This window comes from Phocoena phocoena, chromosome 2 (assembly GCF_963924675.1).
Source record: "Phocoena phocoena chromosome 2, mPhoPho1.1, whole genome shotgun sequence".
NCBI classification, from domain to species: domain Eukaryota; kingdom Metazoa; phylum Chordata; class Mammalia; order Artiodactyla; family Phocoenidae; genus Phocoena; species Phocoena phocoena.
In genome coordinates, this window is record NC_089220.1 from 48,861,628 (window position 1) to 48,874,921 (window position 13,294).

At 38.4% G+C, this 13,294-nt stretch overlaps 1 protein-coding gene and 1 non-coding gene across 2 annotated transcripts; both read right to left on the bottom strand.

Moving 5' to 3' along the window:
- Positions 1–839: 839 nt before the first annotated feature.
- TMX1 (thioredoxin related transmembrane protein 1) lies at positions 840–12,927 on the bottom strand. The gene is made up of 8 exons (XM_065871675.1): positions 12,776–12,927; positions 9,620–9,735; positions 8,237–8,282; positions 6,299–6,427; positions 4,054–4,099; positions 3,854–3,955; positions 3,672–3,738; positions 840–1,021 (listed from the first exon to the last, which is right to left on the bottom strand). The coding sequence occupies exons 1-8, from the start codon at positions 12,925–12,927 to the stop codon at positions 840–842; spliced, it is 840 nt and encodes a 279-aa protein (XP_065727747.1).
- LOC136119635 (small nucleolar RNA SNORA70) lies at positions 9,368–9,502 on the bottom strand. The gene has a single exon (XR_010655608.1). It is a non-coding gene; the product is annotated as a small nucleolar RNA SNORA70 (small nucleolar RNA).
- Positions 12,928–13,294: the final 367 nt, after the last annotated feature.

Below are 13,294 nucleotides of genomic sequence, written 5' to 3' on the forward strand. Positions count from 1 at the left end.
CAAGTAGAGGTTCAACAAGAATGATGTAAAATCTGAAACAAGTAGCCAAGATTTTAAATTATCAGTAGATGTCTCTTCACTTTTAAGGATTCCTCAGTAAACTTCAGTTTGAAACAATTTATTAAAACATGAAAAACATTTCCAGGAAATTATCCAATTTGGAAAATGAAAAATGTAACTCATGGTACGAAAAATACAAATCATACACTGAACAGAGGAGAACAAAAAGGCAACCAACCTTTTATAGGAATCAAGACAACACCATGGGCTTATAAAATCTTCCTAAACATATCCTGTATTATCATATGTAGAAAACTGTAACTAAAGTAAGGTAGCTTTTATTAGTTGCATACTCTAAAGCTATGACTAAATTTTGGAATTTACCTCTAAAAGGACCTCACATATACACATCTCTTGAGACAATGGGCAAAGTTCCCATTTATGGGAAATATGTTCTTTTTTTCACACAGTGAAACTGAGAAAAATTATATCAAATGAGAAATCTTTTTCTCTAAAGTAATCTCCTTAAATACCTCAATAATGCAATACTTGGGAAATGTAATTTTTCAACTCAGACTTGAAAAGGTTATTATGAAACAAACATACAGAAATCTTATTGCTTGGCACCAGATTTTTAAACAACTGTTTGAACCACATACTGTTCTCAAATCCTGATTTTTCAAATAATGCTACTTTTATTTTCTGAAGGTAGACTGTTCAACCTAATGACAATCTAGACTGAACCCTGCAATGTACAAGCAAGTCACAGTTCACTTCAAACCAAAAGAAATGATCAATCTTCTGTTTTTGTCAAAATCATATGAATATACTTGTACAAATTAACTAGATTTATCTGTGGCCAATGAAGGAGCCACAGAACGTTGTCTTATGGCATTTTGTGCAAAGTCTGTGTTTATTCCTTCTTTGCTTTCAGGTTCCTCTTCTGAAACATCTTCTTCATCAGCCTCTTGTTCTTCCTCCACTTTTTTCAGAGGTTGAGAAGATTCTAGTAATAATTTTTCTTAAAGATAAAAACCAGAAATGTTCTTTTGTTGATGTATTAGAGTTGTGTTAAGAAGTACAATCAAGACACAATTCATATGCCCATAAATTGCTTTGGCATTTATTTATCAATCATGTTTGGATTTCCAAAAGGAAAAAGCTATCTTCAAGAACAAGTGATACTATGAAAATACCTGGTTTGGAAGATCCACTTTACTTACCAAATTCATTCTTATTATCCACCTATTCATAAACTGAACTGAAATTAATGAACCAGAATTAACGCTGTGCATATTGTTGTAAGAAAACAGACTGCATTAAATATAACTATCTTATATTAAGTTGCTATTAAATCTTCTAGCTAAGAAGTATACTAAGACAAACTTCAATACCACCCTTGTTTCAGCTCCCAGAAGAATAGGAATCAGACACTTAAGTTGAAGGCTATTTTCCTAGCCATGTTTTTTTCAAGTGATTTCATAAAGATGCTTCCACTTCTCCACATATGTAATTTTATTAAGGGGTAATTATAAACAATATAAGATACATATCTTAAGTATACAGCTCAATTAATTTTTTAATATACACACACACATATACCCTCCCCCTTTATTAATAGGGACTGTTGCTAGTTAACTTAAACTTAGAAGACACCATGTTAATGAGATCCAGAACACAGAATTTGGCCAATGAGCTTTTCTCTGTTCAGTGATCCGAGACCGTCCCTAATCCTAGGCAACCTGGAATGGAGTGGGAAGAACACGGGGATGCAAGGTAGAAGAAATTACGGGAAGGAATTACCGTAAAGAGGACAATCTGTTGTTTGGTCTGTCTAGCATCCCTTTTCCTGTTGGGTTACCCCTTCCCTATGCTACATCCCAGGTGGCTGTAGTGGACACAAACGACAGTTTAGAGCAGTGGTTCTCCACCAGGGGTGATTCTGCCTCCTAGGGAACACGTGGCTATGTCTGAAGATATTTTTGGTTGCTACAACAGAGAGGGGTGGTGCTACTGGCAACCAGGGGGATGCTGCTGAACATTCAATAATGTACAAAAGACAGTTCATCACGATTAAGAATTATCCAGCCCAAAAGACCAATAGTGTCAAGGTTGAGAAACCCTGGTTTACAGTGACTGTTCCAAAAAGTGAGCCCTCTATACATGTGGAATACACCAGAATTTTTCCAAAAGATAGGTGAGTACAGGGAGAAGTATATTTCCTTCTTACTCTGGGATTATGAGCTATAGCTTTCTATAGTCATTCTATTCTCAGGACTAAAAAGACCCCAAAATGGAGCAAGCAAAGTTACAGAGAACTGAGCAATTCAGAAACATAAAAACATTTGAGCCCCAGGATCCAATCAACTCTGCCCTCAGGCTTCCTGACTATGTGAACCAATAAATTCTGATTTTGCTTAAAGTTAGACTCAGTTGGATCTTTTCCTAGCAACTCAAAATCTAAGCCAAACACACATAATGGAAAACAACTCAAAAAAATCCTGTAGCCTGCTGTAGAAGGGGTAATATCACATTAAAGTATGGATTAGTATCAGTTGTGTCACAGATTACTTGAGACAAATCTGTTATTAGGTTTAAGGTTTTTGAAGCAAAATAAATATAAAATGTACATTCACTGACTTAATTGTCTTTTAAGTAATCTGTGCTTATTATATTTTTTCCTACAGGTCAGTGACCCTTGGTGGATAAAATTATGCCCTCCCCTACCTGTGTTCTTCTTAGCATCAATGCAACTATCTAAGAAATTTTTTAAAAAACCTTATCAGTTGTTCGACAGACAAGGAATACTGTAAATGCAATCTCCACTGATTTCATTTCAGGAGTTTTGACCTCAGTTTAAGTCCTAAGTCACGAAATACAACAGAAATGTCAGGCCAAAAGTCTGGTTTAGGTTCTACTCTCAGCTCTGTCATTTCTGTGTGAACTTGGAAACACAGTTCATCTCTCTCAGCTTTAGTTTCCTCAACCACAAAATGGGAAGAGTATCACTTATGCAGTCTACTTAAAGAGCTGCTGAAAAGCAAATGGGACGACAGAAAGTGAAAGCTCAAACAGCAAATAAGAGGGCCTTCATAACAGTATGATTTTCAAGATTAAAAATAAATGATTGGTAGGTAATCCTATTAAGATAAACAGCAGTGAATATTCTAATTTTATAAACCCATCGTGTAGTAAAATACAATGGCAATGAGAATCCTCAAGCAGCTACAGGATTTGCTTTTCCCAATAACCTAACAGAAAAACTTAGACTTGACCAGCATACAAAGAAAAAGCTTCAAATGCGGTCACTATACCAATGAAAAGACTTCAAGAGTGGAATATATTCAACTTTTTTTGACCCAAGTATATTCAAATGGATCCATGAATATCATGGAATTTTCAAACAAATTGACATCAGGTCAATGGTTATCAAATATCTATAAGTTATATGCAGTGTTAAAATTCTCCACACTATAAAAACAAAAAAAAAACCTATGTTTCTAAATCCAATGGGCTGTCATTCTTACATGAAATATACATCCCTCTTCCCCCACCACTCCATATTTAGAAACCTAAGCTAGAAAGGCAACCTGTTTTATGTGTGATTGTGTTTATTACAGAAATCAATGGGATTATAGTGAATAAAAATAAAAATTTAAAAATATACTTACTGGAAGGGTATGGCTGTGGTCTGCGCCTTTTTGAAGGACAAAGGCAATCTGCCACAAATATCATGCACTGCAAAAATAAACATAAGAAGTATGAATGTACAATATAAAGCTAGTGAAACTATATTGAATTATGAAATTCTAAAATATTTTTCTTCCCAGTACTCCAAAAATGAAGTGCTTACAAGTCCTAATAATAGTCCCGAAAGCAGAGTTGCTAAAGCAAACACTGTATATGATCCCCAAACCGGTAATCCAAGGTCTTCAATAAAATAGTTATGGTAAGTCTAAAATCAAAAGAAAAAAATAAACTAAAAACATGGTCATTTCTTAAAAAGTGACAGTGTCAAAATGTTTAAAATAGAAATAAAATTTTAGCCCATACCCTGATCCACATAGACAGCTGAAAGAGTGCTGACATACTACTCATCCTAAAATAAAAAGACAAGTGAAAAACTGAATCAGATACACAGCTTTGAAGTAGAATACATGTGTGTTACCTATATCTTCTATTTTTTACTCTATAACTTCCCCAACACAACAGATTTTATTGCTGATGTTACTCAAGATTAGTGATACATCAGTGATTTCAAGCCCATAATAAGAAGGCTTGTTAACGGAAATTAACAGTTTCTGAATTTTTGCCACTATGTGATATCCTCATAAACACAACACTTGATCATTTTTTTTTTCCTTTTCTCCTATTGTTTTGACTATAACCTTTCACCTGATGATCTCTCCAGTATACTTTGAGCACAGGTTACAAGCTCTATGGAACAAACTGGTTTGAAGTTAGGCACACTGTAAGCAAATGGCAACTCTTATTCACCCTTAAAATCTTCCAAAGAAGAAGTAGAGAAGGGAGCCTGAAGGAAGACTGGGAGCACTTGCTGAGTTGATCCTTCCCACCTAAGAATTACCCTCCTTTTGTATTAAAATTAAACTTACAACAGCATTAGTTTGATATAGTTTAATGATGTACAAAATAATTACACAAGAAATAAATGCTGTTACCATATAAGTAAAACGGTAAAAGTAAAAATAACAATTTTCACATAATTAAACCCAAGTAGCTTTGATGGGCAGTTAGAAAACAGGCCTGCTCCAAAACTTAGCTTTGTGGGTTCTCTCTAGCAGAAGTGGGGCCGCTAACACATAAACTAATTCACACACAAGCCAGAGGTCCCGCATGCAGAATGGCCTAATCCAATCACGGATCGCTGGGTGGATGAACCTGCCAAGCTGAACCTCTTACTCAGTCTACCAATAAAAAAGGTATGGACTGCTGTCCGGAGGAGTCAGCGGAGACTTACAAGCGACCCCCACTTCCTCGACCAGAGAGGGGAAGAATCATTTATGACATGAGATTTCAAACAAAAATCAGTTACATTTTCAGTCCAACACAGACAGGTACATTAACCATGTTGCTTCTGTTCTTTAAAACACAAAATAGGAATAGGAACAAGGAACTGAAACATGAATCACTGTGTTGTCTCACTGTAGTCTGTGCTAATTAGATTCTATCAGAAAGAGCAGGTGCCTTATTTGGGTTGGGCATGGTGGCTCAGTGGGGGAATTCTGACAGTTCAATTCAGAGGTGTAAGGAAAAGGTCCTAAAGATGAACTTTCTTTTTCAAAATACTGCTTAGGGATGATCATGCCCCCACTCCCAGATCCAGAGCATTATCGCTTACACTCTCCATCCTCCAAAGGCAAGTGTGGTAAGAGGACAGGAAGAGACAGCTTAGCCACACCAGGATGAGTCCATGGTGGCCTCAGCAAAACTCAGTATTCCCAGAGGTCTCTCAAATGACCCGTGAGGCCTTGCTCCCCAAGAAAGATTCAGAAAATGTGCCAGTTATGCCCAATCCTACTGCTCCATAGCAAGCTGCTATGGAGAAATGTACCCTCTACCTACATATAAAGCTCAGTGGTTAGTCATGTCATTAGGCTCATTGTTCATCCATACTATTCGTACAAAAAGCTATCAGACAGGTGGAATAATTCAATCACATTAAATCAAGAACTTAAATCTAAAGGTAGCATGAGTAGGTCTATGGTTGAGGCTTCTCATCCAAATGCTAAGCTCAAATGATAGGGACTTCCCTGGTAGTCCAGTGGTTAAAACTCCACACTCCCAATGCAGGGGGCCTGGATTTGATCCCTGGTCAGGGAACTAGATCCCGTGTGCCGCAACTAAGAGCCCATATGCCTCAACTAAAGACGCCACATGCCGCAACTAAGACCTGGCACGGCCAAATAAATAAATAAATATTTTAAAAAACAAAAACAAACAAAAAACCCCTCAAATGATAGTTTTACCTATTATATCGCTCACACTCTTAGGGGAATTTATTAGTTTTTGATGATACAAATGACCATATTTACAGAACTAAAATATTCCTAAAAAGACTTTCAGCTTAGTTCTATAGACTGCCTCCTTCTACATTAACAAGGATCACAGTATCCACTGGACTTAGAAGATAAAGTCAAACTGAAAATAACACATAGTAAATCTGAACATATCTTAAGAGTCCTAGAATTAAAACTAAGTAAGTATCCTTTATTTACATGAAATATATGTCCCAATTAATCCTGAAATAAATAAGAGAAAAACCCCTCATACTTACAGAACAGAACCTGGACCAACCCATGATGAAACAGGTTCAATACTCTTCCACTCTTTTTCACTTATAAAGTTTATGAAGTCCTTCTTAGTCCTTGGGCCCTGATAACGCCTAAATTCACCATTTTTACAACTAAAGAAGATCACAAGTAAATATTAATCAGCACCAAATAAATAAACTTTGTTTTGCTATTTCTATAACCTCATTTTACAATCAATCCTAATCTTCAAAATCATCAGCAATGCAGAAGTAGCAAATTACACTAATTACCGACCCTTGACATCTTAGCCCCAAATTTAATTAAACATTGAGGTTATACTTTTAAACAATCGTAAGTCTTAAGACTGTTATTGTTACTCTTCCTAATAATAAAACTATGAAACACAGTAAGTAATTATATGTCAATTATGTCTCAATAAAAAACTGGGGAGAAAAAGAAATGCAGTACGTAGATATATCTCAGAAAATTACTTTTAAGCCACAATACACACATTAAAGAGATGACTTCATGAAAAAGCAGTTAGAATCGCATCTGACGTTTATTATTTATTAGCTATTGTTAAAGAACTTTCACAGCCATCATGCTTTAAGTCGCTGGAGGCATCTGATGCAGTGACTATTCGGCTTTGCATTCTTTCTGACACCCACCTCCTCCTTCCCATTCCTAATGCATGGAGCTCTGTCATAGGATCGTAAGTGCTCTCCCTGTTCCCACATCTTCACCATTTCTAAACTACCTTAAACAGTACTGCCAGTCTAACTCTACTCAATCAACACTTCAATTTTTATCACTTAAGCGCAAAAACTTTCCATAGCTCCCCACTACCTACAGTAAGATTAGAGGATCCTTTATCCACCCAGAGCCAAAGACAACAAGGAAGCCCCCACTCAAAAACCCAAAGTTTTGCGGAGAAAATGACATTTGAGCTGTTTTTGAAGGATAGGTAGGATTTCAGCAGGCAGAAATTAGGGGAATGGGCATGATAAACAACGTTACTAAAAGAAAAAGGCAGGAAATTCCAGAAAATTTCAGGGGGTGTTGAGACAAGAGGGAGACTGACTAGCCAGTTAAGGGGCATGTGGAGAAAAGGACTGAGTAAAAACGGAGAGAAGCACTTACAGAGACAGAGAAGAGACATTTAAACATATACAAAGGGAGTCGTGGCAAATAGAAAGGTACAGGGAAACAGATACAAACATGAAAAAAAGACAAGGAAAATCAAGATACACACAGAACCGCCGACTTCTTGTTTGTGTAACTTTTAAGTGAAGGAGAGAAGTGCCTCCTGGCATTCAACCCACCAGCTAGATGAACATTAAGGTTCAGGGCAGATAAAGAGATTTAAGATTTCTTATGGCCAGTTCAGAAGATAAAGACAAATGAAAAAACCTGACACTGAACACTACATAATCTTGTTTATTCTGACTTAACAACCATTTCACCTACCACTGTCCCCAAGGCTGAGCAACAGCACTTTCTAATAGCTAATGTTTGAACATACCATGCTCCTAATTATAACTGCTTATGAGACTGTTCTCAGGATGGAATGCTTACTCTGCACTCTTGAAAATGCTACCTCCAAAGTTGAGTTTAAACCCCATATTCTCCAGGAACCAGTCCAAAGCAGCGATTTTTTTCCCTTACCAAATTCCCTACAGTACTTACCACAACTCTGCGCTCATAATCACTTACTAGCTGAATGGTATCACACCATTTCTCGTGCACATCATCTTCTAAAACAATTACAAATCTTTGGGATCACAGATTGTTTCATGCATCATTCATCTATCTAAAGGCACCTAGAATAGCACTAAGCAAAGTAAGCCTTCTAGTAAACTTATTGAATATAATGCTCTTTAAACATGATCTAGGCTAGAGGTCTACTATTCTGATTACACTATGACGCATCTTTCATAACTACAGAATCTTCAAATACTTACTGATAAACAGTAGGAAGAGCACTTATGATAAATCGTCCGCTTAGTCCTACAAATGATAAAGAAAGATTAGAAATAAATACAAGAAAGAACACACAGCAGGTTTTATATGGGCCAATCACTTACCACTTAAAAGCTGACTCTGAATTACTTGAATACTAATAGGCAAAGAATATGAAATTATACCTAAAAATAGTTGAGCTCTGTAATATAAACAATGAAAGAAATTCCAATTACGTACTTAAAGCAACTGAAAAAAAACCCTACTATACATTATCTCCATTTAAAAGTATGTAAAATCTGAATATTGAAGACATTTGTGAATATATATGTATAAACATTTGGTCAATTATACTACTATAAGATTACTAGCTGAGTCATGGGACAGCACAATATAACTGCGGTCTTAGGTCTAAAATCAAATGAAACTGCATTTGATAATCAAAAAGCAAACACAGAGTTTCTAAGGTATTGTTAAAAATGGAAAATATTATGAATCTTCCAAAAGGTGGGCAATAACAGCATCAGCTAACATTATCAACCATGTGTTAAACACTAAAATAACTAAGAACCAATCTATGACTCAGTTTTATGATCTGTAAAACGGGGATACTATTTATCCCACAACGCTGTATAAGGACTACATAATAAATGCAAAACACTTGGAGCAGTACCTGTAACAGTAAGTGCTCACCAAATATTAGCGATTATTACCATTTGGGATGGGGCAGAATCAAGAATCCAGGTTTACTGTGATCAAGAACAGGTAAGAAGCATCTGTAAGGGCAGGGCCTGACACTTCTCCAGGGAGCCAAGTCAGGAGGCCACAACCATGAGGGCTTTGTAATTAACAGCCAATGTTCTCAAATCACAGTTAAAGGATTAAATTTGAAACCCAATTGCAGAGATTTAGACGACTCACACAGGGAATGTGACCTTGACTCTACAAAGAACCTCAACCACATGCTCCTTATTCTGAAGCTTGGTACAGATGCAAATGCTGGGTTAACCAAAGTCCACCTGAGCCACAATGTTCTAGGGCTTCTCACAGACGTCTTACATACTAGTCTGGGGCCTGAGATGCAAAGGAAAAACGATCACAGGCAGTTATGTGAGGGAAGAGTGGGGGGAGGGAGATGTCTCCAAGGTCCCTTAGAGCAATACAGAAAAGAAGTAAGCTGCCATACCCAACCAGGGAATCTACTTTTTGTGGCACTTCACACTGAGCCCCCATCAGGGAGGTGGGTAAGTCAGCCTAACCAGCTGAAGACAGTTCTGTTTTTAAAAACTAGTGAAAGGTAGAGTTAAGATCATGCAATGTGGAAAACAGACCAACAGATCATCCCAATCTGCAACAAAACAAAATTAACCAAAGACTTACAGTACCTGGCTGCTCTGTGACATCTACTTTTGCAACATTAACCTCAAGATCTTCTCCCCATTCGGCAAAACTTTCCCATTCTGGTTGAAGATTCTGACAAGCAGGACACCATGGAGCATAACTAAGAAATAGTTTTTTAAAAAGTTAAACACTCTAATATCATATTGGGATAAAAATTCTAAAATGTGTAACTTGTGAAGAATATTTTATACTAAAAACAAGATAACAAAGTGGTTAATTTTGTGAAGATGAAAAGGTTTTAAGTGTGAGTCAAACACTCTGGAAATCAAGAACTATGAATTGATAATGCTAATCACAGAAAAGTAATTCTGAGAATAAGTTTTTAATACACAAGGCCTTTTTCAAGTGCAAGACAGCTCTTTAAAAACCTTTGGGGGCTTCCCTGGTGGCGCAGTGGCTGAGAGTCCGCCTGCCGATGCAGGGGACATGGGTCCAAGGGACACGGGTTCGTGCCCCAGTCTGGGAATATCCCACATGCCGCAGAGCGGCTAGGCTCGTGAGCCATGCCCTCTGAGCCTGCGCGTCCAGAGCCTGTGCTCTGCAACGGGAGAGGCCACAACAGCGAGAGGCCCGCGTACAGCAAAAAAAAAAAGAAAAAAAAAAAAACCTTTGGATTTCTCTTATTATAAGGTGGGCAGAAAGCTCAAAGCCAAATTTGGAGTTCATCAGTTTTAACAATGGTATGTGCAGGAGTCACAAGTGCCAAGGTGCTAGTAAAAAAAGAGGAAGCACCCACGGCTGTGGTGAACAGGAAACACGTGCCTCATCTTAAGGAAGGAAACACTACATAGCTTGACAGGTCCAGGACAGCTGGCCCAGTGCAGCAGGCTATTCCAATTTAAAAGGAGCTGAAAATCTGCATTTTTATGTAAAAATGCTACCTCAAAACTTAACCCAGACACAAACACTAGGCAGGCCAAATGAAATTCTCTGCCCAGACCTTGGTCAATCTCGGGTTTATAAATCTGTGGCCAAGCATATTAGCATTTTAATTACTCTTCCGGTATTCAGTCTTAAAAGGCCCTGAATCTTTCCTAGGATTTGATTTTTCCCATTTTATTGTATATTATCTCATAATTTACCTCAGTTTTTTTTAATGGAACCAGGAAGAATAAAGCCTGTACCTGTTAAACACAAGAGTACAGTTTCTGTACTTCATTCTATTTTCTTGACTTATTTTATGAAAATAAAATTCCTAAAAGTAATATGCATTGTGGAACAAGACTAGTACCATACACAAAAGCCAAAGTCCGTAACAATAAATTGAATTACAATGAAAATATCTCTGTAACATAACTCCTGATCAGGGCAGATTTAATGCAGATAACTAACTTGCAGTAAGAGCTGACTATCATTAGAAATACTAGATCCTTTTTCAAGTTTCTTTTGTTTCTTCGGTGCTTTTTAGAGACAACTTCATATTCAGTAGGCTAGGGGAAAAAAATACTACGGTATGCTCTTAATTTCATACAGATGCTCTAATTCAAATCCCCAAATACTTCACTTCTGACTGCTGTATTGATATAGTTTGATCAAATGAGTTAATAAAAATGTCCTTGAGTAATACTTGATTTAATTTGCATAAAAGTTCATAATCACAATTGCTCAACACATTATTTACGAAACTGTGAATATTTTATGGGCACTATCTAAAACAAGGTACTGAGGACAATGAAACCCAAATGCTGTCCCTGGTTATATTTCCTCTCCCCTGCATCTTCAACGGTGCCTGAAAATTCATTTCACTGAGTTACAGATTATATGCATACTATATAAACATTTCTCCTATTGTATCCTGCATATAGATGTTCTATGCCTTGTTTGACTTTATGACTCAGGAGTTACTGATGTGACCTTGTGGGTTCTTCCTTGGGGATGTCCACCTCCACCTCCCTCCTTAACTGGCAACCCAACCACCCAGAAAAGCACCCGCCTGAACCCCGTTAAGGAAGGGGGTTATTCTAACAACATCTGCATGTCTACTCTGTGTTAGTTTCTGGAGACAATAAGAAAGCCACTATGGCAATACCTGGACATATTAATTAAAGCTTTTAGATATGTCTCTCATCTGTAAAATGCGGGAAATAATACCTATCTTATAGAATTTGTAAAGAATTAAATATGATAACGTATGTAAAGAGCTTAGAAGTGTTTAGTACAGTTAACAGCCCGTAATGATGTTTTTCACTAATGAATAATGACTAGTACCACTAATAATACTGCCACCACGGTCACCACCACCACCAATTTAGTGACTAAAGCAAAGGCAGACAGTTTATTATCTACCGATGCAGAAGGGACGTTATTATAACAGAATCACCACAGACACATGGTTTTATCTGAACAATAAGTGACGAACTGACGCTCTTTTAAGAGTTTATAATCACACTCATACATTAATTTTTTTAATGCAATACCATTTAGAGAAGCATAAGAGTTATAACCCAAGACATTCAGTACTTTGCAAAAACACACACCCAAAAGAAAAATGAAACGTGGGCAAAGAAAAAACAACAACAAATGATAAAGGGAACGCAGATGTCTAAATAACGCAACTTGAATTTACTTGGCATTTACAATAAAAATATGCCTAATCCATAAAATAACATTTAAAATAAACTAAAAGAGTCTCAAATTCTAACACTGTAAGTGGACTACTTTTTAAGGATAATGAGACAAAAAGAGAGGAGAGGTTCACTCAATTTCCTCCTTTGTAGAGTCTGGTGAAATAAGTCTGTTAAGTCTGTGAAGACTCATTCCAAAATAAATAATTGTATAGGAACTAGACAGACCAACCACCCTAAACTCCAAAGCCATGAAGAAAGAGAATTCAAAGCTGAAAGTAACCTCACAGGCGCACCTCAGTCCTAGCAATCGAACTAGGGTGCACACTTTAGAAGAAACTTAACAGAGTATCCCCCGGTCAGAAACGAGGAGGGGGTGGGACCACGACTGCGGAGGATCCCAAGAGGAGTTAGGGGATCGCTAGGAGTCGGGGGCTCCCGCCCCGCGCCTCAGAGTCGCAGTCCCGGGTAGTTTGGGACTTGCATGAGACGAACGGGGATGAAATCGGGGGTCCAGACTTGGAACTAGGACCCCGGCCCACCGAGGGGGCCCCGAGACCACCGCCCCGCACTCACAATTCTATCATCCACTCTCCTTCCAGCAACTCTCTCCAGTTCTCGTCCGTGATGATCCGCACGTCGCTCCGCCGCCCGTGGGTCCAGGGAGCCCCCCAAAGCAATAGCAGCAGCACTGCCACGGGGACTCTGAGACTCCCGGAGGGCGCCATGTCGGCCGCTCGCCCACCCACAACGAGCGCGGCAGCCCTCACTTCGCGAAGCAGCTCCGCACTTCCGCCCGCGCGGGCTGATCGGCTCGTGCGCATGAGCGTGGCGGCGCTCGCGCGCGCGCGCGCGCGCGCGCCTTAAGAACTCTCAATGCGCATGACGAAGCCAGGTCCTAGTGGGTTGGTGGAGCAGAGAAAAAGGGAGCGCTCCTGTTCCCTAGTGCGCATGACAGAAAGGGGGTCTCTCGTCCTGTCTTCTGCTACGCTCTAAACCGTTTTGGAGGAACAGTGAACGGAGGGCGTGGTATAGAAAGGGGGGCGGGACTTCGGAGAGGAACGGCTTAAAAATTTGCCTCAGGATTTTGGCGCC

What these genes read in the sequence shown, in the direction of transcription:
- TMX1 (XM_065871675.1), bottom strand. Translation starts at nt 12,927, where the DNA reads ATGGCGCCCTCCGGGAGTCTCAGAGTCCCCGTGGCAGTGCTGCTGCTA. An exon ending in AGATGTCACAGAGCAGCCAG is followed by an intron (nt 8,283 to 9,619) that starts GTACTGTAAGTC and finishes TATCATTTGTAG; the next exon opens with GACTAAGCGGACGATTTATC. An exon ending in CGGGACTATTATTAGGACTT is followed by an intron (nt 3,739 to 3,853) that starts GTAAGCACTTCA and finishes TTATTTTTGCAG; the next exon opens with TGCATGATATTTGTGGCAGA.